Source organism: Struthio camelus, chromosome 30, assembly GCF_040807025.1.
Source record: "Struthio camelus isolate bStrCam1 chromosome 30, bStrCam1.hap1, whole genome shotgun sequence".
NCBI lineage: Eukaryota > Metazoa > Chordata > Aves > Struthioniformes > Struthionidae > Struthio > Struthio camelus.
Genome location: NC_090971.1, coordinates 654,880 through 681,424, shown reverse-complemented (window position 1 = coordinate 681,424; position 26,545 = coordinate 654,880). Strand labels below are relative to the sequence as shown.

Genomic DNA, 26,545 nt, shown 5'->3' with positions numbered 1-26,545 from the left:
TCTGGCCCTGTTCTGGTGTGGGGCCCTGGGAGGGCAGTGCGTGGGGGCGGGGCTAGTGACAGCAGGGGCGGGGCCTAATGCAGAGGGGCGGGGCCAATGGCAGGGACTTGTTGCAGACAGGGTGGACATGGAGCCTGTGTAGGGGGGGGGTTAATCTGTAGGGGGCAGGGCTTAATGGAGGGGCGGGGCTAATGACAGCAGGGGAGGGATTTATGGGGGTCAGGGTAGAGCCCATGGGGCGGGTATGCTCTGGGGGCGGGGCGAATGGCAGGGGTAGAGCTCATGGGTGGGGCTTACTGTGGGAAGGGCGGGGCTAGTGGCAGGCCGGGCGGGGCCTATTGTAGGGCGGGTATAAAGCCCAGGGCGGAGTGTGCACCGGGGGCGGGGCTTACTCCGGGAGGGAGGTGGCCTAGCTGGGGGGGGGGGCTTGTCCCGTGGGGCGGGGCCAAGCGGGCAGGCCGGTCTGCTGCGGGCGGGGCGCGCGGGGGCCGTCCCTCACCGCCCCCTCGGCCCTGCGCGGCCGCCGTCCGGGCCATGCCCGCGCTTGTCCATCAGGAGGCGGCGCCGCCCGATTGGCGCGGAGCTCCTTAGTCCCGCCCCCTCCCCAGGGATGGCCGAGGAGGGGCGGCGCCGGCGGGGCCCGGGCGGGCGGGGAGGTGCGTGCGGGGCCGGCGGCGCCCCGTGGGGGCGGGTGCTCGGCGGCGCCCCTGTCCCGCCGCTCACCCGCCTGTCGCGCAGCTCCGCCATGCCGCGGACGGTGGCCGTCGTCGGCGGGGGCATCAGCGGCCTGGCCGCCTGCTACCACCTGGCCCGCAGCGCGCAGGCGCCCAAGGTGAGAGCGGCCGCGCGGCGTGGCCGTGGGCCCCCCCCGGCGTGGGGGTGGTGCCCCGGGCGTGGCCGCAGTGTCCCCAGGGTGCCCGCGGTCACTGGGGTGGCTCTGGTGGCCCCGCCGGTAGCCGTGGTGTCCAGGGTGGCCGTGATCCCCGGGGTGCCCTGGTTTCTCCCCCCCCCCTCCCCCCGGCGTGGCCCTTGTGTCCCCAAAGCGGCTGTGACCCTCGCGGTGGGTGGTCCCCGGGGTGTCTGGGGTGTTTTTGGGGTAGCCGTGGCGTCCCCGGGGTGCCCCCGGCCTCCCGGCGCGGCCCTGGCACCCGCTCCCGCCCAGGTAGTGCTGCTGGAAGCCAGCGCCCGCGTGGGTGGGTGGCTGCAGTCCACCCGCACCGAGGATGGGGCCGTGTTCGAGCACGGACCCCGGGGCATCCGTCCCGCGGGCGCCGTGGGCAGGGACACGCTGCGCATGGTAGGGGCTGCCGGGCCTTGGGTCGTGGGGGGCGCCCCCCTGCCGGCAGAGGGGCTGGGCGCGGGGTGGTGGGGGTCGGGGGGGTCACTGGGTCTGGGTGCAGGGTGCCAGAGGTCCCTGGCTATAGGGTGCTGAGGGGGGGGCGCGGGAGCAGGGTACTGGGGCTCAGGGCGGTCCCTGGTGTTGGGTGTAGAGTGCTGGGGGTCCCTGGATGTGGGGTGCTGCAATCAGAGGGGTGCTGGGGTGCAGGGTGGTGGGGGTCAGGGGGCTGCCTGTGTGTAGGGTGCTGGGGAGGGTCTCTGGGGCTGGGTCCCAGGGGGGTTGCTGGGGCAGGGCATTAGGGTCGGGGGGTCCCCGGGGCAGGGTGCTGGGAGTCCGTGGGTGCAAGATGCCATGGTCAGAGGGGTGACTGGGTGTAGGGTGCCAGGGCCTAGGGGGTCCCTGGGGCTGGGTGCAAGGTGCTTGGGGTTGAGGCTACCCCAGGGGCATATCCCACAGCCTCCGCAGCGTCTAGGCCTGCTCTGGACTCTGGGGCCCGCATGGCTGCTGTGCTGGGCCCCGTCCTGCCCAAGTCTCCACAGGTCTCCGAGCTTGGTCTCGAGGGTGACGTCCTGCCTGTCCCTGGGGACCACCCAGCCTCCAGAAACCGCTTCCTCTACGTGCGTGGGGCTCTACACAAGCTGCCCTCTGGCCTCGGGTAGGTGCCTGGCGGTGGTGCCACGCTGCAGAGCCATGCCAGCTCCCAGACTCACCCCGACCCCTTCGTGTCCTGGCAGAGGACTGCTCCGGCCAGTGCCACCCTTCTCACGGGCCCTGTTCTGGAGCGGCCTGCGGGACCTACTGGCACCCGCCAGCACCCAGCCTGATGAGACAGTGCATGCCTTTGTCTGCCGGCGCTTCGGCGAAGAGGTGGGAGCCTGCACGGGACGATAGCACCAAGGGCTTATCAGGGCCCTGCAGCGAGGCAGAGGGGGCCGCGGGGTGGGGCGGAGACTGTCCTCAGCCTGCTGTGTCCCCGCAGGTGGCTGACATTGCTGTGGACAGCTTGTGCCGGGGGGTGTTTGCTGGGGACTGCCGGGCGCTGAGCGTGCGCTCCTGCTTCCCCCCGCTCTTCGAGGCCGAGCAGCGCCGGCACTCCGTCCTCCTGGGGCTGGTGCTGGGCCGAGGTGAGACCCAGAGCTGGGGGGGGAACACGTGTGTGGGACACCACCCACGGCGTGCGAGTTCCTGGATGGGACACCCTGGCATTGCCAGCTGTGGAGTTTAGGCACCCTGGCACTGTCACCCACAGCATGCAGGGACCTGGGGAACACACTGGTAGTGTGCTGGCACCATGGCACTGCCACCACAGCACGCTTGGGACCTAGGGGACACCTCAGCACTGTGACTTGTGGCACATGGGCACCCTGGCACCACCACCACAGTGTGCAGGGATTCGGGGCAGACACACCAGCACTGCTACCTGCTCCGTGCAGTGACCTGGGGAGGGGACGTGGGTGCTGGACCGGCCTCTCTGTGCCGCAGGCAAGAACCCTGGGGCCGAGTCGCCGCTGAGCCAGCGGGCACGGGCTGAGCGCTGGAGCCAGTGGTCACTGCGGGGCGGCATGGAGAGCCTGGCCGAGGCTCTGGCCGCCTTCCTGCGCCAGCGTGGCGTGGAACTGCACTGCCACGCGCCCCTGCGGCGCCTGCAGCGGGGCCCTGGCAGCGGCTGGCAGGTAAGAGCAGAGCCCTGACGCCAGCGTTCCCTTCCTGGCACGGGGGGGGCTGCTCTGTGGACCCCGTGGCACCCTCCTCTCACGGCCCCTTCCCTCAGCTGGCCCTGGCAGACGGCACTGTGACAGCTGACCACGTGGTGAGCGCCATCCCGGCTGGAGGTAGGGGCACGGAGGCGTCTGGACGCCTGGGTCCCCTGCGCAGTGGGAGTGGGCAGGAGCAGCGGGAACTTGCCTGATGTCGCTCTGCTTCCAGCCCTGGCTGAGGTGCTCCCCGCCGAAGCTGAGCCGCTGGCCCAGGAGCTGCGGCGCATCCCTGCTGTGGCGGTGGCTGTGGTGAACCTGCAGTACGAGGGTGCCAAGCTGCCCGTCACGGTGAGAGGGGGGCCTGGGCTGCCCCAGCACCCTTGGGTGGGCTTCATCCTGCTTGTTGCTGGGCTCACTGCTCTCCTCCCTGCCCAGGGCTTTGGGCACCTGGTGCCCTCATCAGAGGACAGCTCCCTGCTGGGCATCATTTACGACTCAGTGGCTTTCCCAGAGCACAACCGCTCGGGTGCCGCCTCCCTGCGGCTGACGGTGAGCAAGGCCCATGTGGGGTGGGGGGTCTGGGCTGCCAGCAGGGGCATCATAGGGCTGTACCAGTGCCACAGGTGATGCTGGGAGGCGCCTGGTTCACGCAGAGCTTCGGGGAGCCTGCGGCTGTGGCGCCGGCCCTGCTGCTGCACCGGGCCCAGGATGCTGTCCGGGCACACTTGGGCCTCGAGATGGCTCCATCCCGCTCCATCGTCAAGGTGCACAAGGTGGGTGAGGGCACTGCGACTGTGGGGTGGCTCTGAGTCGAGGGGTGACGGCTCTGAGGTGGGATCTGGGCTTACAGGCTGCTCCCTCCACAGGCCTGCATCCCCCAGTACACACTAGGCCACTGGCGCCGCACAGGTAAGACCACCGCCGGGGGCTGTGCTACAGTGCTCCTCGCTGCTGCCATGGGGCCTCCAACCTCCCCGTCTCCCCGCAGAGAGCATTGGCCAGTACCTGGCGGAACAGGGGCTGCCCCTCAGCCTCATCGGGGCATCCTACAACGGCGTCTCCGTCAATGACTGCATTGCCAGTGCCAAGACAGCTGTAAGCCGGCTCCTGGGGCAGCCGTGCTGAGCCACAATCGGCCTCCCTGCAGCACCTGGCTGGGACACCCTTCCCTGCTGCCCTCCTGCTGTGACACCTGGGTCCCCGGGGGTGGCAGAGCCAGGCTGAGGCTACCCAGGCCTGGCTCTTCCACCACTGACCAGCCCCACAGCAGTAGGACAAAGTTTTTTTTTATTGAAAAACCCTTATAAAGGTCCAGGGAGCAGCTCATAAATAGAATAAATAACCACACACCGCAGCAGAGCCTGCAGCTGGCTTCAGGCACGCACACCCCGGCCGCAGTCTTCAGGAAGAGCAAGGCCGGTCCAGCCCGCAGGGCCCCTGCTCACCTGCATGTGCCCAGCCGTCCCTGGGCAGTGGGAGCAGGTTGCCCCACAGCAAGGCATGGGGTACAGCCCTCACCAGGCCCAGGCATCAGCTACAGCTCTCAGTCCGGCTTCACCTGCACCAATTTCCCAGGGGTCCCCCCGCAGTCTCAGGCACCAGCCCCACAGCCAGCAGCTTTCCCCAGGGTGTTTGCCTGGGCTAGTTGCTCCCTGCAGTCTCTACAGCAAGGCAACAGTGCGAGCTTGCCCCAGAAGACAGCAAGGCTCGCCTGGCGCCGGTCCCCCCCTCCCTGGGCACAGAGGGCAGCTCCCAGCAGTGGTGTGACAGGAGTCCCTTCTTGACACCAGGAAGAGCTGTTTCACGGCAAGCAAGTCTTTGTCAGGGGCAGCGAGAGCCATTGGCTAGCGGGAGCCCTGCGGCAAGCTCTGGTTCAACCCCTGCACAGGAACAGCCCCCTCTTCTGCTGTGGCCAGGCTAGCACTGACCCCTACCACAGCTGATGCTGGGTCCAGGTCAGACTTGCCCTTCTCCAAAGCTTCTAGGCTGCGCTGGCTGGCTCCCAGTGCTAGCGGGGAGTTGGCCTTGGCCCTGTTGGCATTGCCCTGGGTGCCGTTAGCCACTGCCCTGCTCACAGGCTGGTGTGTGGTGGCCGTGGGCCCTGGGGATAGTTGTGGGGCCAAGACCTGGCCAAGCACACTGGGCAGATACAGCCCCTGGGCCCCCCATCCCATCGTGGCCCGGGGCAGCTTGCGCAGCATCTCCTGCCTGAAGAGGTTGGAGCTGCTCTTGTACCTCTGCCCCTCGTGGCCGGGCACAGCCCCCTTGCGGCCCTGGCCAGCACGTGGGTCCGTCCCGATGTCCACCGTGAGGTTGGTGTAGAGTGGGTGCAGATGCTTGGCCAGCAGCGTATAGGTGAGGGAGTTCATGCCGTCCTGCGTCCACATGCGCTGGGTGCGGATCAGCAGGTCAAACCTGGAGAGAAGGGGGAGCATCACTGCCTGCCCCCCCCCACCCCGGGTGCGCCAACCACCCCTGAGCTACGGCCCTGACCTGTGCGGGTTCTCCTCATTGCCCTTGTCGCTCTTGTGCTTCACCATCTTGTAGTGGCCAATGGAGACAGGTGGGCGGGCGATCTTCATGCCAGCCAGGCGCACCCTGTGGACAGGCCACACGTGTCACGGCAGCATCCCGCTGTACCCCTGCGACTGCCAGCCCACTAAGAGTGCTGCTCCAGGCAGCGGGGGCATTGCCTGCATCCCACCTGCCTGGCTCTGGCACCGAGTGCCGCAGCAGCAGCACCCGTATGCCCGTTCCGTGCAGCAATGCAGTGGGAAAGCTGTCCCGGGCTGCTGGGGTGGCAACGGACACTGCCTGTCCTGGCAACGCTGCCCCGAGGACCTACCTGATCAGCTGGTGCCTGCTGGCAGGACACAGGCACGCAGTGTGTCCCAAGAGCACAGGGTGAGAGAAGCGAGATATGAGGGGTTGAGGGGGCCGCCAGGAGGGACGGCGCAGTGCCAAACCAATAGGGGAAGCCCCCCCAGCCCAAGGGAAGCACCAAGGGACAGGAAGGGACAGCCTGCCACGCCACAAACTTGCCACCACGGAGGCCCACATGCACAGGGAGCCAGCAGCATGCAGGGCCGCGCGGCACCTCACCTGGTGGCAATGTCATCGTCCTCACCGCCCCAGCCCCAGTACTCATTGGGGAAACCATTGATCTTCATGTACTGGTCAGGGGTGAGAGCTGAGACCCCCCCGAAGTACTGTGGGTACGGCAGGCTGGAGAGAGAGCAGAGAGCCACTGAACAGGGAGCTCGGAGCCCAGCTCCTGCCCTGGAGCACAGGGGACAAATCCAGTGAGGGTCCAGAGCTGGACACAGCAAGCAGGAGGACAGAGGTGACAGGGCTGGCACCCTTGGCTCATCTGTCCCCATCCCACCATGCCCAGGCAGCAGAGGAGCCCCACCTGCTCACCTGTAGCCGAATTTATTCATGGCGATGGAGACATGCTTAGGGTTCCAGGGGTCACACGTGTAGAGATTGTGGTCATTCTCAGGGATGAGGTCCACGTCATGGAGAAAGAGACAGTCCCACTCCTCATCCTTGAGTGCCTCCTTCACCCCCACGTTCAGCAGCTTGGCTCGGTTGAAGGTGGAGTTTCCCGCCTGCAGAGGGAGGCAGCTGGGCGTAGGCCGGCATCAGCCAAAACCCAGTGCCTGCTCAAGCCCCGGGTGCCTGCTTGAGGCCCGGCAGGCGGGCAGGAAGCCCAGCTCACCTGGTGCACCACGTAGATGCCATACTGGAGCTGCTGGCGCTGCAGGAAGGGGTGCAGATAGTAGAGCAGGTGGCCCAGGTGGGTCTCACGGTTGCGGTGCGGGATGATGATGGCCGTGCGGGATCGGGACTCGCAGGTGGAGGGCTGGTAGCGGCCCCCCTCTCTCACAGCCGGGTTCTTCACCTGGATCTGCTCTAGCGTGGGCACCTGGCTGAAGCTCACCGTCAATGGACCGACTGCGTGAGAGGATGCGCAGGGCTGGCACAGGCGCTGAGGGATTAGCACCCACATACAGTGCAGCCCCCGCCCCGGCACCCTGGATGGGACGTCCCACACACCACATCCCTCCTGCGCCTTGACTGCAACGAGATCCCAGGGGTGGCAGCGGGGGAGGATGAGCTCCCAGAGCGCCTCCGCCCCACCGGGTGGTGTTTCATTGGGAAGTGCAGCTGTGATGGCAGCTTCATGCTGGGCAGGGGAGCTTTCCCAACCCAGCTCAGGGCACCTCAGGATCGCCCTGAGCTTCACACCTTGTTCCTAGGCAGCCGACCTGACCCTTCCTGCCAAACCTGTTCTTTCAGGCTGGTAGGCGGCCAGACAAGTCCTTTCCCAGACTTCTCCAGGGGTTTTGGTCACCCGTGAGCAGGCACTTCCTTTGCCCTTCATGCTCCAAACAGAGCTGGGCAGGGCCAGAGAGCCGCAGGCAAGTCTCCACCACCTGGGAGGGTCTTGCAGGGCTACCGCTAACATGCTGGAGCATGCAGAGCATGCCGGAGAGCACAGAGGTGAGGTCGGGCAAAGTCCAAAAATTAAGGCTAAAACCTCCCTTGCCTCAGAACCAGGCCCAGGGCGTCATGGTAACCTTCAGGCTCCCAGAGCTGCAGTAGCTCCAGGCAGCGTCTGGCCACTCCAGCACCGTTTTCCTCATGTGAGTGAAGCAAGCACATCTCCCTCGGTGGCAGGCACCGCACGTGTATCCCCCCCCACCCCCCTTCGTTTTCGTGACAGCGGCCGGTGAGCTGGTTGTTCCCCTTCACCCACCGCCCCACTCACTGAGGTAGGGCGAGCGCTCAGGGCAGTAGGGCAGGGGCTGCCGGGGGTCACTGCGGAGAGGCTCCCGTGGCAGGAGACGGCTCAGGTTGGTGTAGATGTCGTGGGTACGGGAGTAGTCGAAGACGGGGCTGGTTTCACGCCCGAAGATGGAGGTGAGGTTGCGGAAGCCACCCAGCGAGAAGTAGGCCATGAAAGCGAACTGAAAGCCGATGAGCAGGGCCAGCGTGCAGGGCCGGTCGAGCAGGCGCCGCAGCATGGTGGCCGGAGGCAGCGGCTCAGCGAAGCGGCTCTAACTGCTGGGGTGGCAAATACAAGCAGGTGAGCGCACGGCCGCACTCACAGCCCCGTCCAGGAGGACGTCCCCCTCCCCCGGGGCCTCCCCCAGCCGAGGGCCTGCGGGTGCCCCACAGCACGACGTTTAAGGGGCGCTTGCCGCCGCTCGGCCTGGGAGCCCTGCTCGGGCCGCGGCACCCAGCCTTGCCTCCTAGGTCCTCGCTGCACAGCGGTGCCGGTCACTGGGGTGCGAGGCGGTTGACGGGTGCTGCGGCGGGAGGGCCGCATGGCGCTGCGCTGGCGGGCACGCCGTGGCCGAGCGGGAAGGCTGCGGGAGAGCGGGGAGAGAGGGTCAGGCCGAGGGGGAGAGGGGCTGGCCCCGGCTCGGGGTACCAGCTCTGATCCTTTCCCTTCTCCCCCCACCCCACCCCAGGGCACTCCAGCCCCGAGGTGAGGCCGCGGGGCTCTGGTCCCAGGTAGGGGGTCCTGGCTCTGACCCCTGCCCTGCTCTTGGGTGGGGGGGGGGGGCGCTCCGGTCCCGGGTAGGGGGGTCCCGGCTCCGACCCCTGCCCTGCCCTTGGGGGGGGGGCGCTCCGGCCCCGGGTAGGGGGGTCCCAGCTCCGACCCCTGCCCTGCCCTTGGAGGGGGGGCTTCGACCCCGATGCCGCGGAGCGCGGGGCTCCCCGGGGCTCCCGGGCCCGGCCCAGCCCCCAGCACCACGCAGGGTGTCCGCGCCCTCGGGGGATCCGGCCCGGCCCGTCCCGCCGCGGGCCTGGCGGTTGCCATGGCGACGCCAGTCCCGGCCCACGGCCGCCGCTGCCCCGGTACCTGCGGGCGGCGGGTGCCTCAGCCCCGCCCTGCCGCCGCCGCCATCTCGGAATGGAGCGCGCATGGACGCGGCGACGTAGCGGGACGGGCTGACGTAAGGGGCGGGGTGACGTAAGCCAGCGGAGGGGGCGGTCCTTCCCTTAAAGGGGCCGCTTGGGGTCGGTCCCGCCCTCGGCGGTGCCCGCCCCCAGCGCGGGGGCGCAGGGACCGGCAGCAGCAGGCGGGACGCGGGGCGCCGGCGGTGCCAAGGCGCGGAGTGGACCGGGCAGGGGACATGGGCGCCCCGGCCCCGGCCGGGGGACGCTGACGTCGCGGGCAGCTCACCGGGAGGCGACGCCCACATCCCGGGGGGTCCCGGGCGCCAGGCAGCAGGGCGGGGGGCGTGTCTCCTCCAGGGACCGCCCCGGGGCGTGGTCCAAACAATCCCCGCCCACACACGCGCCCTGTCGCCGCGGCAACGGAGCACGCGGCCGCACCCTTTCCCGTTCGGCGGTCGGCCCCGCCCCTACCCGCGATGTCACCGGGGTCCTGCGCTCCGATTGGGCGCGGCGCGACAGTCGGAAGCGGCGGGGCGGGGCGGCGGCGGCGGCGGAGGAGGGAGGAGATCATGGCGGCGGCGGCGGCGGCGGGCCGGTGCGGGCGGGACCCGTGCGGGGCGCTGTGCCTGCTGCTCACCTACCTCAGCGTGGGCTACGCCGACTACGTCGTGCTCACCCACGTCCTGCTGCAGCCCGGCTTCCGCGGCAGGTAGCGCCGGGCCGGGGCCTACCGGCGGCGCAGGGCCGGCCCCGGGAGGCGGCTGGCGCGGCGGGGGCCGCCGTCCGGCTGCCTCGGGCACCGGCGGGGCCGCGGCGGGGGACCCGGGGCACCTCGGGGACCGGCGGCCACGGGAGGGGGCCCGGGGAGGCCCCGGCCCTGCCGTCGGTGCTCCCCCCCCCAGCCCGCGCGGAGCCCGCCCCACGCTCGTCCCCCCTCCGCGCCTGCGCAGCACCTGCCCCACGCGTGTCCCCGAGCGCTCACGGCCGCGCTCCCTCCCCTTTGCCGCAGCCTGTGGTGCCCCTTCCACGCCGTGGTGTTCAACCTCATCCTCTTCCTGCTGCTGGCCTGCCACGCGCGCGCCGCCGTCGCCGACCCCGGTGAGTGCCGCCGTCCCCCGCGCCCAGCCCGGCACGGCCCCGGGCGACGTCGCCCCGCCGGCACGGCGAAGGCCGTGGGCTGCGTGCCGCCCGCCGGCCTCGTCCCCTCTTCGTTACCGGCGCGGTCAGCGGCGTGGGGCGGGTGCCCGGCTGCCCCCGGGCCGGCGGGGAGGGCCCGCCATGCCCCTGGCGTCGCTCTCACCCCCCCGCCCCGTGTGCCGCCCCAGGCGTGGTTCCCCTCCCCGACACCGCCATCGACTTCTCGGACCTGCGCAGCGGCGCCCCGCGGAAGGCCGAACGGGTGAGTCCCTGGGAGGGTGCGCGCGGCCCCGAGGGGTGGCGAACGCGACAGCTTAGCGAGGATTAGGGGTGAGGCCAGGCCTGAGCGAGCAGCTGAGATTAGAGCCCTGGTGTGTGTGTGCTCAGCCGCCCACGGGACTCACCGTTGCGGAGCACAAGGGACAGGCTGCAGTGAGCATCCCCTCTTTCCACGCTGGGCTCAGCCCCTGCCGTTGTCCCCTGGGTTTAACACCCTGTCCCCATGCTGGCACAGGGGCTCCCCGCTGCGCTGTCCCCAACTCCGGTGGCTGGGCCGGACCCTGCTGAAAGCTGTGGTCCTTTCACCCGCAGAGCAACGAGGACTGGACGGTGTGCAACCGCTGCGAGACGTACCGCCCGCCCCGCGCCCACCACTGCCGTGTCTGCCACCGCTGCGTGCGCCGCATGGACCACCACTGCCCCTGGTAGGTGCCGGCTGCCCCGGTGCGGCTGGGCAGCGCTGGCCTCCGCAGCATGGTCCCCGCGCCACGCTGAGGTGTGTGGCAGAGACCTGTGAGTGCAGCCAGCTCCGCAGGGTCTTGTTCCTGCCCCGGGGGCACCGTGGTACCCGGGCGAGAGGATTGGGGATGGTGAGGCCTATTCTGCTCCCACCATGGGCCAGTTACCACTCGCGCACCCATCACACTGCTCGCCTGTCCACCTGTCTGCCCATAGGATTAACAACTGCGTCGGAGAGTTAAACCAGAAATACTTCATCCAGTTCCTCTTCTACGCTGGTGAGTGGTTGTGGGGGGGGGGGGGGTAACACGGTGTTTGCATGGCATAGCCGAACTCTTGGGTCTCCTGGCTGGGTTCTGCAGTTGTGGCCTAGTGTCTGCAGCCACAAGAAGCCGGCTGCCTGGAGGGTTGAGCGTGGGGCTGGGTAGCATCAACCCCTTTGCGCAACACAGTGGCGGGGGGGTTCTGTGGGGGTCCCTGGGACTGCTGATGCCCATAGGGGTCCCAAAGGAGGGACACTGGGGTCCCCAGCCCTGTGGCAGCAGGCTCCACATGTGCTCGGTCCCAGGGCCCTACAGCATGGTTTGGGGAGGTGCTCGCCGCCCGTGCCCTCATCTCTCGCTCTGTGCCAGGGCTGGCCAGTCTCTACGCCATGGGGCTGGTGCTGGCCGCCTGGCTGTGGCCAGCAGACAGGAGCCTGGCAGGAACGGTGGCAGGAGTGGGAGGAGAAGTCTCCGACAGCCGCGTCCAGACGTGAGTGTGGGGCACTGTGGGGAAGGCCTGGGGGTTGTGTTGGTCCTCTCCATGGAGGAGCTTGTATCAGGCAGAGAGGGAGAAGAGGATCCAGGGCTGCAGCACTGTGGCAGGACGCCTGGGTCCCAGCCCCAGGCAGCGGCCGCGTGTCCTAGGCAGCAGCCACGTTGGAGCTGGGACCAGCTCTGAACTGCTCCATGTTGCCTCTGGCCCTCGCCCCAGCACTGACCCGCTGCCGTCCTCCTAGAGCTCACTGCATCGTCCTGCTGCTGGAGTCTGTCCTCTTTGGGGCATTTGTCACCGTCATATTTTATGACCAGGTGAGTTGGGGAGAGAGGCGGGCCCAGAGGTGATGGGAGCACCGGCATGAGCTGGGGGACGGCTGCGAGCAGGTGATGTCCCCCTCGCCCCCAGGTCATGTCGATCATCACAGATGAGACCCCCCTGGAGCAGCTCCGCAGCCGGGTGCTGAAGGATGCAAATCGGGAGGTGGCGCACACCCGCAAACCTAAGCTCGCGCTGCTGCGAGAGGTGTTTGGGAGAGGTGCGTGCTGGGGCAGGGAGACACACGCAAGGCTCTTCCCCGTGGCTGGGCCCTGTCCTGGGGTGCCCAGGCAGGAGTCCCAGGTGAGCAGAGCCTGGAGCAGAGACCTGGCAATGCCGAGGCACCCAATGTGTTTCTGCTCACGTTTCTCCCCTTCTAGGCTTTGTGATCTGCTGGTTTTTCCCGTGGAACTGCAGCTCCCCGTCGGGCATGGGCCCTGCTTACAGCTACCTGCCCAACTACGACGTGTGAGCGCCCTGTGCCCAACTGCTGGTACAGCAGGAGCCAGGCACGCGGCAGGACCTGCCTCGGCACCAGAAAGAAGGACGCTGATAACGCGTCGCTGGCAGCCTCGTGGGGCTGCCGTGGCCGGGTTGCAGAGCCGCGGTAGGTGTTGCTATGGGGTTCTGTCACCTCCATGCCCGCTAACGTGAGCCCTGTGCCCCCCACCGGGGAGCAACCTGCAGCACCGCGGCTGCCCAGAGCCACCACACTGGGCGCGTGGCAGCCAGAGCTGCTCCCTTGGCACAGTGAGGTGCTGTGCCTCCCCCTGCCCTGCTGGCTCTGGCACAGCGGGCACCCAACCCCACAGTCCATGGGTTACTGGAGGGTGCTGCTGGGGGCCCAAGGAAAGAGTTTGCTGCCCCATGACATCTCTGGGGCTCTCAACAGCTGGTTAGCAGTGTGGCTTGGGCTGTGCGTGCCCCCAGCTCCTGCTGCCCAGGGCTCCACAGCCCCCGTGCAACATGTGGAGATGGGCACAGGCCCGTGGCTGCCTGGAAGGGCACAGCCAGGAGGAAGCACCTAATAAAGTCCCTTGCCAGAGAAAGCTGGCGGTGCCCTGTGTTGTTGGTGCAGAGGATCAGCAGCTGGCAGCCGCTTCCTGGAGCGGTCTGACAGCCTGGGTGGGCCCAGGGGTGCTCCAGCAGGAGGTCGCCCCCGTAGAGTTGTTCCCAGGTGTGTGGTTGGCACCAGGTCGTGGCAGCCAGGGTAGAGGCCTGGCTGTGCCAAGGTTGCCACTGCCCCAAGAGTGAGGTTGGTGCTAGAGCCACATCCCAAGGGCCATGATGTCACCCTCCATGCTGGCCAAGCCCTGAGATGCAGTGAAAAAGGGTCCTGCCAGGCGCAGCCCTTCCCCGGACACCTGGCTCCTGTGGGCCAGGCTCAGCAGCACCCTAAGGCTGCGGGTGGGTTAATAGAGGGTTAATGCAGCCTGCAGCTGCTGTGCTGCAGCTGTGGGCAAGGGGCAAGCCGTGCGCACCCGGTGCCAGGCTCTGCCCTGGCACAGCAGCACCAGTGACCACAAACTGCAGGCACAGGCTCCATAAATAGCTTTAAATAGTCGTGCGCGATTCTATTACAAATCCTGGCCATGTAGGAGAGGCCGTGCTCTCTGCTGGAGCACGGAAACGCACCCGTGGACTCGCCCGGGCACTGCCCGCGGCTTCGAGGCATCCTGTAATAAATTATAGCTCAAATAGCTGCTCTGTGCGTGAAGGCTGGAGCCAGCAGCAACCTGTCACCAGCCTGGGGTGATGCCAGTGGGATGACAGCGATGCGTGGCGACCCTGAGACCTGCCCAGGGGGAACACTCTGGTTTTGCCCCAGGCAGGAGGTGCCCCTTGGGGGGCATCTGAAACAAGCCTGGGGGAGGCAGCTGGAGAGCGGAGGCTGAGGTAGACATGGTTACAATGCGCGCTGCAGCTCATCCCATGCGTGGCATGAGGCTGGCAGGGCTCAGCCAGGGCTGAGGGAGCTGCCCGACACTGCGCTGTGGGTGGTGCCCCCGCTCCTAGCAGGCAATAAATAACGAAATAAATAGGTGCTTCAGTGCTGCAGGGCTAAAGGTCCTGCCCGACCTCCGGGCTGCGCTGGATCGGTCCCGGCCAGCAAGGGCTTTCGCAGAGCCACGTCCTCATGCTGGCTGGGCTCGCAGGGGGACGCCGGGCACCAGAGATGCCCTCAGCCAACTCCTGGGCTGCCCCAAGGCTACTTGGAGCGTTGTCGGCTCCTCAAGATCTCCAGGATCTTGGCTTTCTGCTTCTCCCATGCCAGCGACGGGCGTTTCTTTGCCTGGGGCACAAAGAAGCTGTACTTGAGCCGTGGTGCCCGCTGCTCATTCACCACCAAGGCTTGCAGCACCAGCGGCTCCTGCAGCGGCCCACGGCCGGCCAGCGTCTCCACGGCCTTGGTGGCCCCGTTGTAGCGCAGCGTGGCACCACCAGCCAGCTTGACGTCTGTCTCTGAGGGTGTTAGGACGTAGTTGCCGTTCAGGAGGGAGGTGCCGTCCAGCCGCCGCAGTGCCAGGAAGATGTCATCGCCGCCCGCTGCCGAGATCTGGCGGACGAGGATGTGTGTAGCTCCCGCGGGGATGGTGACCACGTCGTTGTAGCCATAGCTGGAAGGAAGAGAGGGGGTCGGAGGGAGCCAAGGGGGCACGGGAGAGCTGGCAGCACCGGGGCTGTGCTACCCATGGGTGCCCTCTTCTGCAGCCATCTTACCGGGCTTTGGCAAAGGAGCCGTAGATCTTGGTGCAGCTGGAGCCATCGCCGCCGCATTTCATGCACTTATCGAACTTCTTCTTGGAGCCGATGATGCGGTCGCAGCCAGCGGGGATGCAGCGGCCCTGCACGCACACCGAGGTGCTCTCGGGGGAGCAGGGCGTCCCGTCGGCCACCTGCGAGCATGGCACAGCCTGAGCACCCGGCCCAGCCCTGCGTCACCCCGGGGTGCCCGCGCGCTGCGGGGGCTCGCTCACCCTCGGCTCCAGCACGTGGTAGTAGCCCAGCGCCTCCGACTGGCAGGTCAGCTTGCACTGGTCCTTCTCGGCCACGCCGCTGTAGCGCGGCACCCAGTCCATGGGTGCCGGGAAGCCCTTGAAGAGGTCGAGGCGGTGGTTGTAGGCGGCACATTGCTGTTCCCGAAAGGTGAGGGCTGCGGGAGAGAGCGGGGGCACCGGTCAGCACTAGGAAAGACCCCGAAGTCCCGCTGCAGCCCCATGGCTCTGGCTGCTTTTGCCAGAGCGCTCGGGCCCAGCTGGCTCGGCGCCCCGGCGCGGCCCCTCGCCCCCTCCCCAGCCCCACTCACGGGTGGTCCCGGGACAGGCCTCGGCGTTGCAGGAGCGGAACCGGACCCGTTTGCCCTCGCAGTACTTGCCGCCGTTGCGGGGCGCGGGCTCGGCGCACGGGCGCCGGGAGAACTGCACGCCTCCACCGCAGCTCCGCGAGCACTCGCCCCACGGGCCCCACGGCCCCCAGCTGCCGTCCACAGGCGTCTGCAAGCCAGAGCACGGGGCGGGCGTCAGCACCGGGCTCGCCGTGCCCGGGAGCCGCCCCGCGAGCCCCGCGCCCCGCGCCACTCACGTCGAAAGCCTTCATGTCGCCGTGGCCCAGGCAGAGCCCACTCATGCAGGTCCGGCCGGGCCCGCACGGCGTGCCGTCGGCCCAGGGGAAGTGCTTGGTCTGGCAGAGGGAGCGCCCGGCGGCGCGGCCGGTGCACCAGAGCGCGGCGCAGGGGGGCTGCGGGCTGGGGCAGTGGCGCGACTCCGGCCCGAAGGCGAGCTGGCACTGCCGGTCGGCGTCGTACTCGCTGCCCGGCAGCGCCGAGGGCAGCCGCAGCCATTCGGGAGGCTTGTCCAGGAGGCAGTGACCTGCGGAGCCGGCGGGGAGGCGTCAGGGGCAGGGGCGCCCTCGGCCGCCCGGCATCGCGGGACGTCCCCGGGCACCCGGGGCCGGCCCGGCCGTCGCCCGCGCTGCGGCGGCTCTGCCCCTTCCCCGGCCCTACCGTGGCCGTTGTCCAAGAAGTCGGTGATGAAGCGAGCGCTGCAAGGGGACCACATCTCTTCGGGGTCCACGGAGGACATGACCGGGGCCATCATGTGGCGCGAGGCGCCGGCATGGGCGTTCAGCTCCTTGCAGGGCTTGGAGTCGTCGTGCAGCATGTTGAAGACATGGCCTGCGCCCGGGGACAGGAGAATGGCTCGAGGCCGGCCCCGCTCGCGCCCGCGCCGCCCTGCCGGGGGTGGCACGGCCCCCCCCTCCCCGCTGTCCTCCCCGCGCCTCACCGAGCTCGTGGGCGGCCGTGAAGGCTGACTGCAGCCCGTCGTCCTCCACGATGGAGCAGCTCCGGGCGGGATTGCAGACGGTGCCCACGTCGGCCATGCCCAGCGTGTTGCAGGTGGCCGCCCCGCACAGGTCCTGGGGGGGGGAAAGCGCCGTGGCTCGGTGGTGGGACAGGACGGGAGCTGCCCTGCCGGAGCCCCAGGCGGCACCCAGAAACCCCACGGCACCCAGAGGCAGGCCTTAGGGACCTGGCCAGCACCCAAAAACGAGTGGACATCCCAGGGACCCAGCCAGCACCCAAAAACCCGGGAGCAGAGCCCTGGGAGCCAGCCCACACTCAAATGCTCTGGAGGGCACCCAGGGACCCAGCTGGCACCCATAAACCCAGGGACATCCCAGGGGACCCCAACCAGCACCCAAACACCTTGCCAGGCCACCCAGGGACCCCCAAAACCCCCCAGACCAGACCCTACGCGTCCCCATCACCCACCCCCGCCCCGGCACCCACCTGCCGGGTGAAGAGGATGGCGGTGTCAAAGTGCTGGGGACTGTCCTCGTCGGGGTCGTTGAGGTCCTTCTGCCACTCGCAGAAGTTGCGCAGCATCTGGGCGGCGTTGGAGGTGACGGGGGGCCCGGGGGTGCCCTCGCCCAGCACCACCAGCCGCGTCACCCGCAGCTCCACGAGGTTCGCCAGGCTGGCGTGCCGGAAGGCCTTGGCGGCGGCCGCCATCACCGTGAGCAGGTACCGCGTGAGCCCCGCGCCGTGGAAGCGGGCCATCGACTCGTCTGCCACCACCAGCGTCTCCACGTAGCGCGGCACCGAGGCGAAACGCTGCCGGGGCACGGGGCGCTGGGTGAGGGCACCCCGGGCAGGGTGCCAGCCCACGTCGGTGCCCCCCCGTCACCCCCCGTCACTGTGCCAGCCCGAAGCCGGTGACAACCGTCACCCCTGTGCCCCATGCCAGCCCCTGCTGGTGTCCCCTGCCACCATGCCAGGCCCACCAGTGCTCCCCATGGCCCCTGAGGCCCGTGCCAGCCCCCACCGGTGTCACTTGTCCCTGTGCCAGCCCACGCTGGTGTCCCCCATCACCCTCGGGCCCCATCACGCTGGGGTCCTGGGCCGCAGGGTGCCACGAGCGGGGCCCAGCTGGCTGCGGTGGGGGGGGACCGGCCCGAGGGGGCGGCCGTGCCCCTGGGGCTGCCGCCCCCTCGGGGGTCCCGGCTCGGCCAGTGTCACTGCCCCAGGGAGGTGGGGGCACATCCCGGCCCGTGCTGTCCCGTCCCCTCCCCTCCCAGCCCGGGCCCGGCCCCCAGGCTGCCCCACCTCGTCCTGGACCCTGTCATTCCCGTCCGAGCTCATCCCGCTCTGTCCCGCCCCGGTCCGGTCCGTCCCGCCCCCGTTCCTCCCATCCCATCCCATCCCATCCCGGTCTGTCCCGGTTCGCCCTGGTTCCTCCCAGCCCAGTTTGTCCCGTCCTGGTTTGTCCCATCCCATCGTATCCCGGTCCATCCCGGTTCATTCTGTCCTGTCCCATCCTGGTCCGTCCCATCCTATCCTGGTCCATCCCAGTTCATCCTGTCCCGGTCCGTCCCGTCCCATCCTATCCCAGTCCATCCCAGTCCATCCCGTCCCATCCTATCCTGGTCCATCCCAGTTCATCCCGTCCCAGTCCGTCCCGTCCCATCCTATCCTGGTCCATCCCAGTTCATCCTGTCCCATCCTATCCCGGTCCATCCCAGTTCATCCTGTCCCGGTCCATTCCGTCCCATCCTATTCCAGTCTATCCCAGTCTATCCCGTCCCATCCTATCCTGGTCCATCCCAGTTCATCCTGTCCCAATTCCTCCCGTCCTATCCCGGTGCATCACAGTTCATCCCGTCCTAGTCTGTCCCGTCCCGGTCCATCCCGTCCCATCCCATCCCGGTGCATCCCAGTCTGTCCCGTCCCGGGTTCCTATCCCGGTCCGGCCCGGCCGGCCGTACCTTGGCTCTCCTGGGGGCCGGCTCGGCCCGGGGCGGCGGCGCGGCTCCCGCCGGCGGCGGCACGGCGCACGCGGGGCCCGGCGCGGCGGAGGGCGGCGGCGGCGGCGGCGGCGGCGGCGGCAGCGCGGCGGCCCCGGGCGCGGCGGCGGCGCGCGGCCACGCGAGGCGGCAGCAGGCGGCGGCCAGGAGCGCCAGGAGCGCGCGGCGCATGGCCCGGACACGGCGGAGCCTCGGTGCCGCCGCTCCGCCGCCGCCGCCTTTTGACAGCGGCGGGGCGGGGAGAGCCGGCCCCCGGGAGGAACCGGGGCAGCCCCGACCCCGAGAACCCCGCGCTGGCGGCGAGCCCGGCGCTGACACGGCCGCCCCCCCGCCCCGGTAACCTTTCCGGGAAGGCGCGGCCCCGCGGCCGGGCGGGGCGGGGGGGGGCCGGGGTTTCCCGGGAGCCGGGATGCCCCGGTCGAGCGGCCCCCCCCGTCCCCGTCCCCATCCACCCCGGGATGCGGGAGCCCCGGGCGCGGCCGGCGAGCGGGCGCACGGCGCTGGGTGCCAGAATCGGGGCGTGCATCTGTGGGTGCCCTGACCGGGGTGCACACCTGTGGGTGCTGGGCTCAGGGTGGATGTCGAGGGGTGCCCTGACTGGGGTGCACATCTGTGGGTGCTGGGCTCAGGGTGGATGTCGATGGGTGCTGTGACAGCAGTGCACATCTGTGGGTGCTGGGCTCAGGGTGGATGTCGATGGGTGCTGTGACAGCAGTGCACATCTGTGGGTGCTGGGCTCAGGGTGGATGTCGATGGGTGCCCTGACCGGGGTGCACATCTGTGGGTGTTGGGATCAGGGTGCACATCTGTAGGCACTGTGGGGTGCCTGTGCGGATGCTGCGATGAGGGAGCACATCTGGGCATGCCACGATCAGGGTGCCCATTGGGATCGGGGTGCATGTCTATGGGTGCTGTGAGCAGGCACATGCATGCATACGTCTGCACACAGGTGCATGCACACGTGCATGCCCATGTCTGAACACATGTACACACATGCACGTGTGCATGCAAACGTAGGCGTGCGCACACGCGCACACACACACACACACACATACACGTGTGCACCACAGGATGCATGGATCTGCATGCAGCCCAGTGGGTGCCATGCACTGGGGAAGCGGGCAGGGGGTGCAATCCTGCTGCCTGCCTCCCCCCTCCCCCGGCCACATATCCTTCCTGCCGCTGCCAAGCGCTGACCAAGGGCAGCTCTGTTGGGGGGGGGGGCAAGGATGCTGGGGTGTCAGGGCAGCCTTGGGGTGCCCAGGGTGGGCATAGGGCTGGGAACACCCCAGGGTGGCTCCCCCGGGCCCCCACACTCCTGGCACTCTGTGCTGGGGGCCATGGCAGGGGGGCAGGGAGCCCTTGACACCCATCCCCTCCTGGACCCTGCCCCACAGCACCCACTGCGCCCTGTCCTGACCTGCTGCCAATACCCCATTGATTGCCCTCCACTGCTACCCCACTGCCCCCCATTAACCCCACTCCCCCATCCATCCTGGTCTCCTCTCCCCATCCTCATCCTTCCATCCATCCTATCCCTCCCTCTGCCCTCCATCCCTTCCCTGTCCTCTCCATCCTTCCCTGTCCCCTCCCTCACTCCATCCTTCTTCATCCCCTCCATCCCTCCCCCTCCCCTCCATCCATCCTGTCCCTCCATCCCTCCCCATTCCTATCCCTCCACTTCTCCCCATCCCATCCCTTCATCCCTCCCCATTCCTATCCCTCCACTTCTCCCCATCCCATCCCTCCATCGCTCCCTGTTCCCTCCATCGCTCCCTGTCCCCTCCAGCCTCCCCATCCCTCCCAGCTCCATCTCTCCGTCCCGCAGCCCCAGGCCCCTTCCCAGCCCATCACTCCGGCCCCCTCCCCGTGTCCGCTCTTCCCGGCAGGCCAGGCCGCACGGCAGTGTGTCACACCCGGCTAAGTCACCGCCTGTCCCCCGCCCGCCCCAGGCCCCTTCCGCCCCCCGCCCCAGGCCAGCCCGGAGCTTGGCACGGCCGGAGGAAGGCCCGGAGCGAGGCAGGATGTGGGCTGTATCCTGCTTCCGCCCCTCCAGTAAAGGGGGGCCAGGGCGCTTCCTGCTGCGCTGCATGGGGCTGGCACCCACCCGGCCCCTGCTGGCCCCCGGCACCCCAGCCAGCACCCCGCGCCCCCCACGGAGATGAGCCCCATGGTGCTGCTGTGCCCCGGGGGGCCGGGGCAGGAGGAGATGTCGCCGGAGCCGGCTGGGACACAGGGACCGGCCGCGCTGTCTCCAGGAGACAAAAGGGTGACGCGGCCCTGGACAAAGGGTGCCAGTGACAGCCGGTGCGGCGGCAGCACAAAGAGCTTCTGTGCCCCAGGCGCGAGCGCTGCTGTGGGGCCCGAAGGCGCCATGCCTGCATGGGGTGGGGGGCTCGGGGCCCGGCCCAGCCGGTCCCACCGATGGCACCCCGCTGTCACCCCAGGGCCCGGCGCGGTGCCTGCGCTCCCGTCTCCGTGCCAGGTCCTGCTGGTCTCCAAAGCAGCATTGAGCCAATTTTGCAAACTGGGATTTTTCCGGCCGGAGCCAGCTGCGGGGTCGGCTCGGGGCTCCTGAGCTGGCCGGGCGCCCGCGCCTGGGAGAGCTGCTGGCTGCCCGCTCGGCAAGCCCACCCGGAGCCCAGCCACCCGGCTCCAGCATCCGCCGCGTCCCCCGTCCACTGCATCCAGCATCCGCCACATCCAGCATCCGCCAGCTCTGTCATCCGCCACATCCAGCATCCGCCAATTCTGTCATCTGCCACATCCAGCATCCGCCAGCACCAGCATCGGCCACATGCAGCATCCGCTGGCTCTGGCATCTGCCGGCTCGGGCATCCGCCGGCTCTGGCATCCGCCAGCTCGGGCATCCGCCGGCTCTGGCACCCCGTAGGCTCCAGCGGCCACTAGATCGAGCATCCGCCGGCTCCAGCTGCAAAGTCCCCCAGTCCCATCCCCTCTCCTCTAAAGCGGGGAGAAACCTGCAGCACTGTGCACAACTACAGAAAGCCCCGGAGGCAGGCAAGCCCCTGGCTTGGCTCGAGGCTCTCTGCGTGCCATGGGTGCTCATGGGTGCTACCTGCACCCTGACATTGCCCTGTCCCCCAGGGCCAGGGGTCTCGTCCCCACTGCCACATGGCCATGTTGGGGCCAGCGTGGTGCCAGGGTGCCTGAGTGCTCTGCATCACCCGCTGGCAATGCGGCGACCCTGGAGCATCCCGGGTTCCCATGCACCCAGGGGTGCCGGCCCAGGGACTCAGTGACCCTGGGGCTGACGCACACGGGGGCCGTCCTGGGTGACCCCAGCTCAGGCGTCCCGGGCTGAGCTCCAGCAACGTCAGGGAGCGAGGTCGGGCTGGGAGCTGGGAAGGCCGGAAATGCCGCGGGTGGTGGATGGAAGAGGCTGACTGAGAGCAGGTCGGGAGCGCGCAGAGCAGGCGGCGCGCAGCCGCGATGCATGATCCCGGGAGCGTGCTTTCCCCGAGCACCGTGCCCGTTCCCACATCCTCTGCTCTGACCTCACCCCGGGAACAGGCAGTTCCCGGTAGTTTCGACATGGTGCTGCCTTGCCAGCAGGCGGGCTGCTCAGCCATGGGCATGCTCATGTGTGTGGGTGCACACGCGTGGGCACACACACACTGTCGCAACTGCACACGCACCCAGCACGTGCACACATATGTAAGTGCGCGATGCGGGCACACACACGGGCTGGTGCACACACTCAAACATAACTGCATCCGGGTGCACACAGTGCACACGTCTCTGAATACACATGCATACAACACAGGCAAATACTCACACACAAACATACATGAGCACATCCACCATGCGTGAGCACATGACAAATGCGCATAACGTGCAAACATGCTCCCACGGGTACGTGCACGCGTGTGCACAAACACAAGCGCGCTCACCACGCGTGCGCACAAGAAACGCACGTAACCTGCAGACACACAGCCACACACTCAACACATACCTAGGTGGACGTGCACACGTGCAAACGCACGCACGGGAGCATGCCTGCACCCACGAAGCACCCGGAGCAGCCCCGGGGCTGGTAAAACGCGGGCGTCCGCCTGAGCCAGCCGGCAGCCCGGCGCGAGCGCCTGCGCTTTGGGCAGAGCCGGCCCCGGGAGTCCGGGAGAGACGGCTCCGCGCAGCCTCCGCAAGCCGCTGCCTCTCGTTTCCAGCTCCCGCCTTTCCTGCCCCCGAAGCAGCGGGCGCCCCGGGCCGGGGGGGCGCAGGGGGACCCGAGGGTGCCCGGCCCGGCGCCGCGGCTCGGCTCGCCGCCCGGCCGGCAGCCGACAGCTGGAAGCCATCAGCTGGCGCCGGGCGCCAGTCCCTGACTCACGCCCGGGGAAGGGGACGGCCGTGACGCGGGGGACAGGCGGCCGCTGACGTCACCAGTTCGGGAGCCTGGGAGGGTGACGCAGGCGAGGCTGGGGGGGGCCGGGCTGGGGTGACTCTGAGGGCCCTGGGGACAGGGGGGACACGGGCACATGGACGCCAGGCGGGCGGCTGCGTGGCACAGGGAGCTGCCAGGGCCAGGCCGTCCCCGGGGGGCAAACGGGTCTCTGGAGCCTGCCAGCCCCCCAGGGCGAGGCAGCTCCCAGATCCCTGTCAGCCCCTCCAGCACCCATGGGCCACCCCAATCCCCTAACCCACAGCACCCCATGCCACTCCAATCCCAGCATCACCCCCCGGCACCCCATGCCACCCCAATCCCCAGCACCCCCCAGCACCCCAGTGCCACCCCAATCCCCAGCACCACCCCTCAGCACCCCCGTGCCACCCCAATCCCCAGCACCCCCCCAGCACCCCCCCAGCACCCCAGTGCCATCCCAATCCCCAGCACCACCCCCAGCACCCCCATGCCATCCCGATCCCCTAACCCCCATCACCCATAGAACCACAGAGCCTGGAGGAGGTGATCCTTGAATATTAACCAGCTTTCTTGGACCCCTCTTCCTTCTAGGGCCCTACCCCATGAGATTCCCCTAAGTAGGTTCCTGAAGAGGCCAAAGTTAGCTCTCCTGAAGTCCAGCGTTGCAATCCTACTGATTGCCCTGCTCCCTCCTCGTAGGAGCCTGAACTCCACCCTCTCATGGTCACAGAATCACAGAATCGTTTAGGTTGGAAGGGACCTCTGGAGATCATCTAGTCCAACCTCCCTGCTCAAGCAGGGTCACCTAGAGCATATTTCCCAGGATCACATCCAGATGGGTTTTGAATATCTCCAGCGAAGGAGACTCCACCACCTCTCTGGGCAACCTGTTCCAATGCCCTGTCACCCTCACAGTGAAGAAGTTTTTTCTCAGGTTCAGATGGTCACTGCAGCCAAGGCTGCCCCCAACCTTCACATCTCCAGCTAGACCTTCTTTGTTCGTTAGTACGAGGTCTAGCATTGCACCTCTCCTCGGTGGCGTCTCCACCACCTGAGTCAAGAAATTATCCTCAATCCTCTGCAGGAACCTCTTTGACTGTTTGTGCCGAGCTGTGCTGTCTTCCCAACAGATGTCAGGGTGGTTGAAGTCCTCCATGAGAACCAGGGCCTGTGATCGTGAGGCTCCTTCCAGCTGTCTGTAGAAGGCCTCATCGACTTCCTCTTCCTGATCCGGTGGCCTGTAGTAAACCCCCACCACCGTGTCACCCAGGTTAGTCTGCCCTTTAAGCCTTACCCATAGGCTCTCAACTTGCTCTTCATCCACCCCGAGGCAGAGCTCCATACATTCTAGTTGCTCCCTCACATAAAGAGCAACTCCACCACCTCGTCTTCCTGGCCTGTCTTTCCTAAAAAGCACGTAGCCATCCATGACAGCCTTCCAGTCACGTGAGATAGCCCACCATGTCTCTGGAACTGCAATGAGATCATGGCCCTGCGACCACACACAGAGCTCTAACTCTTCCTGTTTATTCCCCATGCTGTGTGCATTGGTATACAGGCATTTCAGAGAGCCACTCAAGCATGCAAGCTTCCCAGAAGAGGTGCAAGAGGATCCTCCATAGCCATGTCCCGTGCTGACTCCCCTGGCTGCATGCACTCGCTGGAGGCATTCTGACTTGAGCAGTGTTTTACTGACTTCCCTGCCACTATACCACTCCCCTTCCCCCATCTTCCCTAGTTTAAAGCCCTCCGTACCAGGCTGGCCAATCTGTTGGCAAAGACATGCGTGCCCCGCTTGGTAAGGTGGATCCCATCACTCCCCATCAGCTGTTGATCTTCAAACAGGGTCCCACGTTCATAGAAACCAAAGCCCTGCTGCCAACACCAGCGGCGCAGCCAGTTGTTAACTTGGAAAACTCGTCTACTCCTCCTCCCGTCCTTTCCCCTCACAGGCAAGATTGAGGAGAAAACGACCTGGGCTCCCAGACCCTTCACCACCATCCCCAGAGCTCTGAAGTCCTGTTTGATGGTTTCCAGTTTGCCTTTCGTGTCGTTAGCACCCACATGGAAGATCAGCAGAGGGTAGTAGTCTGCTGCATGGACAAGCCTTGGCAGTCTTTCCACGACATCTCTTATTCGAGCCCCCGGCAGGCAGCAAACCTCTCTGGACAAGAGGTCAGGTCAGCAGAGAGGCGCCTCTGTCCCCTGCAGCAGGCAGTCACCCACAACAATCACTCGCCGCTTCTTCCGGGGGTTCCTGCATGGCACAGGGTCTGCCAGGCCAGTTGCCTCCCTTGGAGCCATGCCCAGCTCCTCCTCGGCTTGGAGGGCGCTAAACTTGTTCTTCACAGGCAACTCTTGAGGAGGAGCAAGAGCCTTTCTCCTTCTACGAGAGGTGACCAGCTTCCAGCCCTCTTCAACAGCGTTATGATGTACCATTACACAGGGTACAGAGCCCTCCGACAACTCTGCTGCAGTGGGGGGTGGGGACTCCTGGAGCTGCCCAGTCTCCGAGAATACCTTGTCAATCTCCTGCTCATCTTCTTGAATGCTACTAACTTCCTCCCATAACTCCTTTATCTGGCGATACAACTGGTCAACCACAGCACACCTCATGCAGGAGAGCTGACTGTCAGCCCAGGCCCCACGGAGAGGCCCCAGGCACTGCCTGCAGCCTGACACCTGCAGAGCTGCATCTGCTGTCAGAGGGTCTGTCTGGGTTGAAGCCTCAGTCACAGCTGATGCAGCACCTCCAGCAGCCACTGGGGAACATGCTCTGCAGCGTGTCATGACCATGCCCCAGGGAAGGACACACCACTGTGCAAAATGGAGAGGTGCCTTCTTCGCCTTCTGGCGCCCTTCTGCGCGAACTGCTGCGTCCATTGGCTGCGCTCTAGTCCTGGCTCCTATCTAGGCCTCTGCCCAGCAGTGACTCACAAGGGGGCTTGACCCACCCAATCAGGAGCCACCTGAAACAAAAGCCCCAACTCCCTCTGACCAGGGCAGCCCAGAGAGCTCGTTAGCGGCAGCCCCACCTAGCTAGAACTTCCCAGGAGGAGTTAAGTCAAGGTCCCCTGCAGGAGTCCTTGCCCAGCTCTCCCTTCCTGCTAGCAGCAAGCACCGTCTAGTTTCTTGGGGGTCCCCAGAAAGTCTCCACAGAATCACAGAATCGTTTAGGTTGGATGGGACCTCTGGAGATCATCTAGTCCAACCTCCCTGTTCAAGCAGAGTCACCTAGAGCATATTGCGCAGGATCACATCCAGATGGGTGTTTCTGTTTTCAGTAAATGAGATCCACTACTTCCAACAAGGCCCACAAAAGGCCGAGGTAGAGCCCAGACACTGCTGCGCAAACATGCTGCGCGCCATGTCCCATCCCAATCCCCATCACCACCCTCCAGCACCCATGTGCCACCTCAATCCTCATCAACCACCAGCACCCATGTGGCACCCTGATCCCCATCACCCTCCAACATCCATGTGGCACCCTGAATCCCATCACCACCCCTCAGGACCCACATGCCACTCCAATCCTCAGCATCCACAAGCACCCATGTGGCACCCTACCTTGGCAGCCCCAGCAGTGGCTGACGGCCACGATGAGGGGAGACGGGGGTGTCACTTACAGGGACACAGGGTGGGAATGGTGGCTGTCACAGCTGGGTGTCAGGTTGTGTCTGTCCCAGAGGTGGCACCCAGGGTTGGGATGTGTCAGTCCCTGCCCGGCGTCACAGAACTGGGGTCCCACATGGGTCTCGGTGCCCGAGGGTCCCAGGGGCTTGGTGCCTGCGGGGCCCTGGTGGGTGCGCACCCATGGGCCCTGCTGCCTGAGGGTCCCAGGGGCTCGGTGCCCGTGGGGCCCTGGTGGGTGCGCACCCATGGGCCCTGCTGCCTGAGGGTCCCAGGGGCTCGGTGCCCGTGGGGCCCTGGTGGGTGCGCACCCATGGGCCCTGCTGC

At 67.3% G+C, this 26,545-nt stretch overlaps 4 protein-coding genes across 11 annotated transcripts; 2 read left to right on the top strand and 2 right to left on the bottom strand.

Moving 5' to 3' along the window:
- Positions 1 to 622: 622 nt before the first annotated feature.
- PPOX (protoporphyrinogen oxidase) lies at positions 623 to 4,394 on the top strand. 2 transcript variants are annotated; one of them, XM_068921973.1, is made up of 12 exons: positions 623 to 832; positions 1,163 to 1,297; positions 1,879 to 1,994; positions 2,074 to 2,206; positions 2,319 to 2,463; positions 2,822 to 3,012; positions 3,111 to 3,171; positions 3,266 to 3,384; positions 3,472 to 3,585; positions 3,660 to 3,809; positions 3,903 to 3,945; positions 4,025 to 4,394. In XM_068921973.1, exons 1-12 carry the CDS (start codon positions 746 to 748, stop codon positions 4,159 to 4,161), a joined length of 1,431 nt encoding a protein of 476 aa, XP_068778074.1. In that variant the 5' UTR covers positions 623 to 745; the 3' UTR covers positions 4,162 to 4,394. The 2 variants fall into 2 exon arrangements, with proteins under 2 accessions (XP_068778074.1, XP_068778076.1); XM_068921975.1 differs by lacking the exon at positions 1,163 to 1,297 and having other exon boundaries at positions 4,025 to 4,389.
- Positions 4,306 to 9,444, bottom strand: B4GALT3 (beta-1,4-galactosyltransferase 3). Of its 7 annotated transcripts, none has more exons than XM_068921967.1 (8): positions 9,421 to 9,444; positions 8,292 to 8,411; positions 7,811 to 8,106; positions 6,758 to 6,993; positions 6,457 to 6,647; positions 6,139 to 6,261; positions 5,530 to 5,634; positions 4,306 to 5,451 (listed from the first exon to the last, which is right to left on the bottom strand). In XM_068921967.1, the coding sequence occupies exons 3-8, from the start codon at positions 8,064 to 8,066 to the stop codon at positions 4,881 to 4,883; spliced, it is 1,482 nt and encodes a 493-aa protein (XP_068778068.1). In that variant the 5' UTR covers positions 8,067 to 8,106; positions 8,292 to 8,411; positions 9,421 to 9,444; the 3' UTR covers positions 4,306 to 4,880. The 7 variants fall into 7 exon arrangements, with proteins under 7 accessions (XP_068778068.1, XP_068778067.1, XP_068778069.1 ...); XM_068921966.1 differs by lacking the exon at positions 9,421 to 9,444 and adding an exon at positions 8,912 to 9,243; XM_068921968.1 differs by lacking the exon at positions 9,421 to 9,444 and adding an exon at positions 8,912 to 9,027 and having other exon boundaries at positions 7,811 to 8,103.
- A 21-nt stretch (positions 9,445 to 9,465) lies between these two features.
- LOC138062858 (palmitoyltransferase ZDHHC3-like) lies at positions 9,466 to 13,596 on the top strand. The gene is made up of 9 exons (XM_068921976.1): positions 9,466 to 9,658; positions 9,959 to 10,047; positions 10,275 to 10,348; positions 10,678 to 10,790; positions 11,041 to 11,102; positions 11,457 to 11,577; positions 11,825 to 11,897; positions 11,992 to 12,121; positions 12,282 to 13,596. Exons 1-9 carry the CDS (start codon positions 9,519 to 9,521, stop codon positions 12,371 to 12,373), a joined length of 894 nt encoding a protein of 297 aa, XP_068778077.1. The 5' UTR covers positions 9,466 to 9,518; the 3' UTR covers positions 12,374 to 13,596.
- On the bottom strand, positions 13,443 to 18,375 carry ADAMTS4 (ADAM metallopeptidase with thrombospondin type 1 motif 4). The gene is made up of 9 exons (XM_068921938.1): positions 18,166 to 18,375; positions 16,691 to 17,014; positions 16,185 to 16,317; positions 15,905 to 16,075; positions 15,484 to 15,770; positions 15,209 to 15,395; positions 14,880 to 15,055; positions 14,623 to 14,798; positions 13,443 to 14,519 (listed from the first exon to the last, which is right to left on the bottom strand). The coding sequence occupies exons 1-9, from the start codon at positions 18,373 to 18,375 to the stop codon at positions 14,111 to 14,113; spliced, it is 2,073 nt and encodes a 690-aa protein (XP_068778039.1). The 3' UTR covers positions 13,443 to 14,110.
- Between the last annotated feature and the right edge of the window lie 8,170 nt (positions 18,376 to 26,545).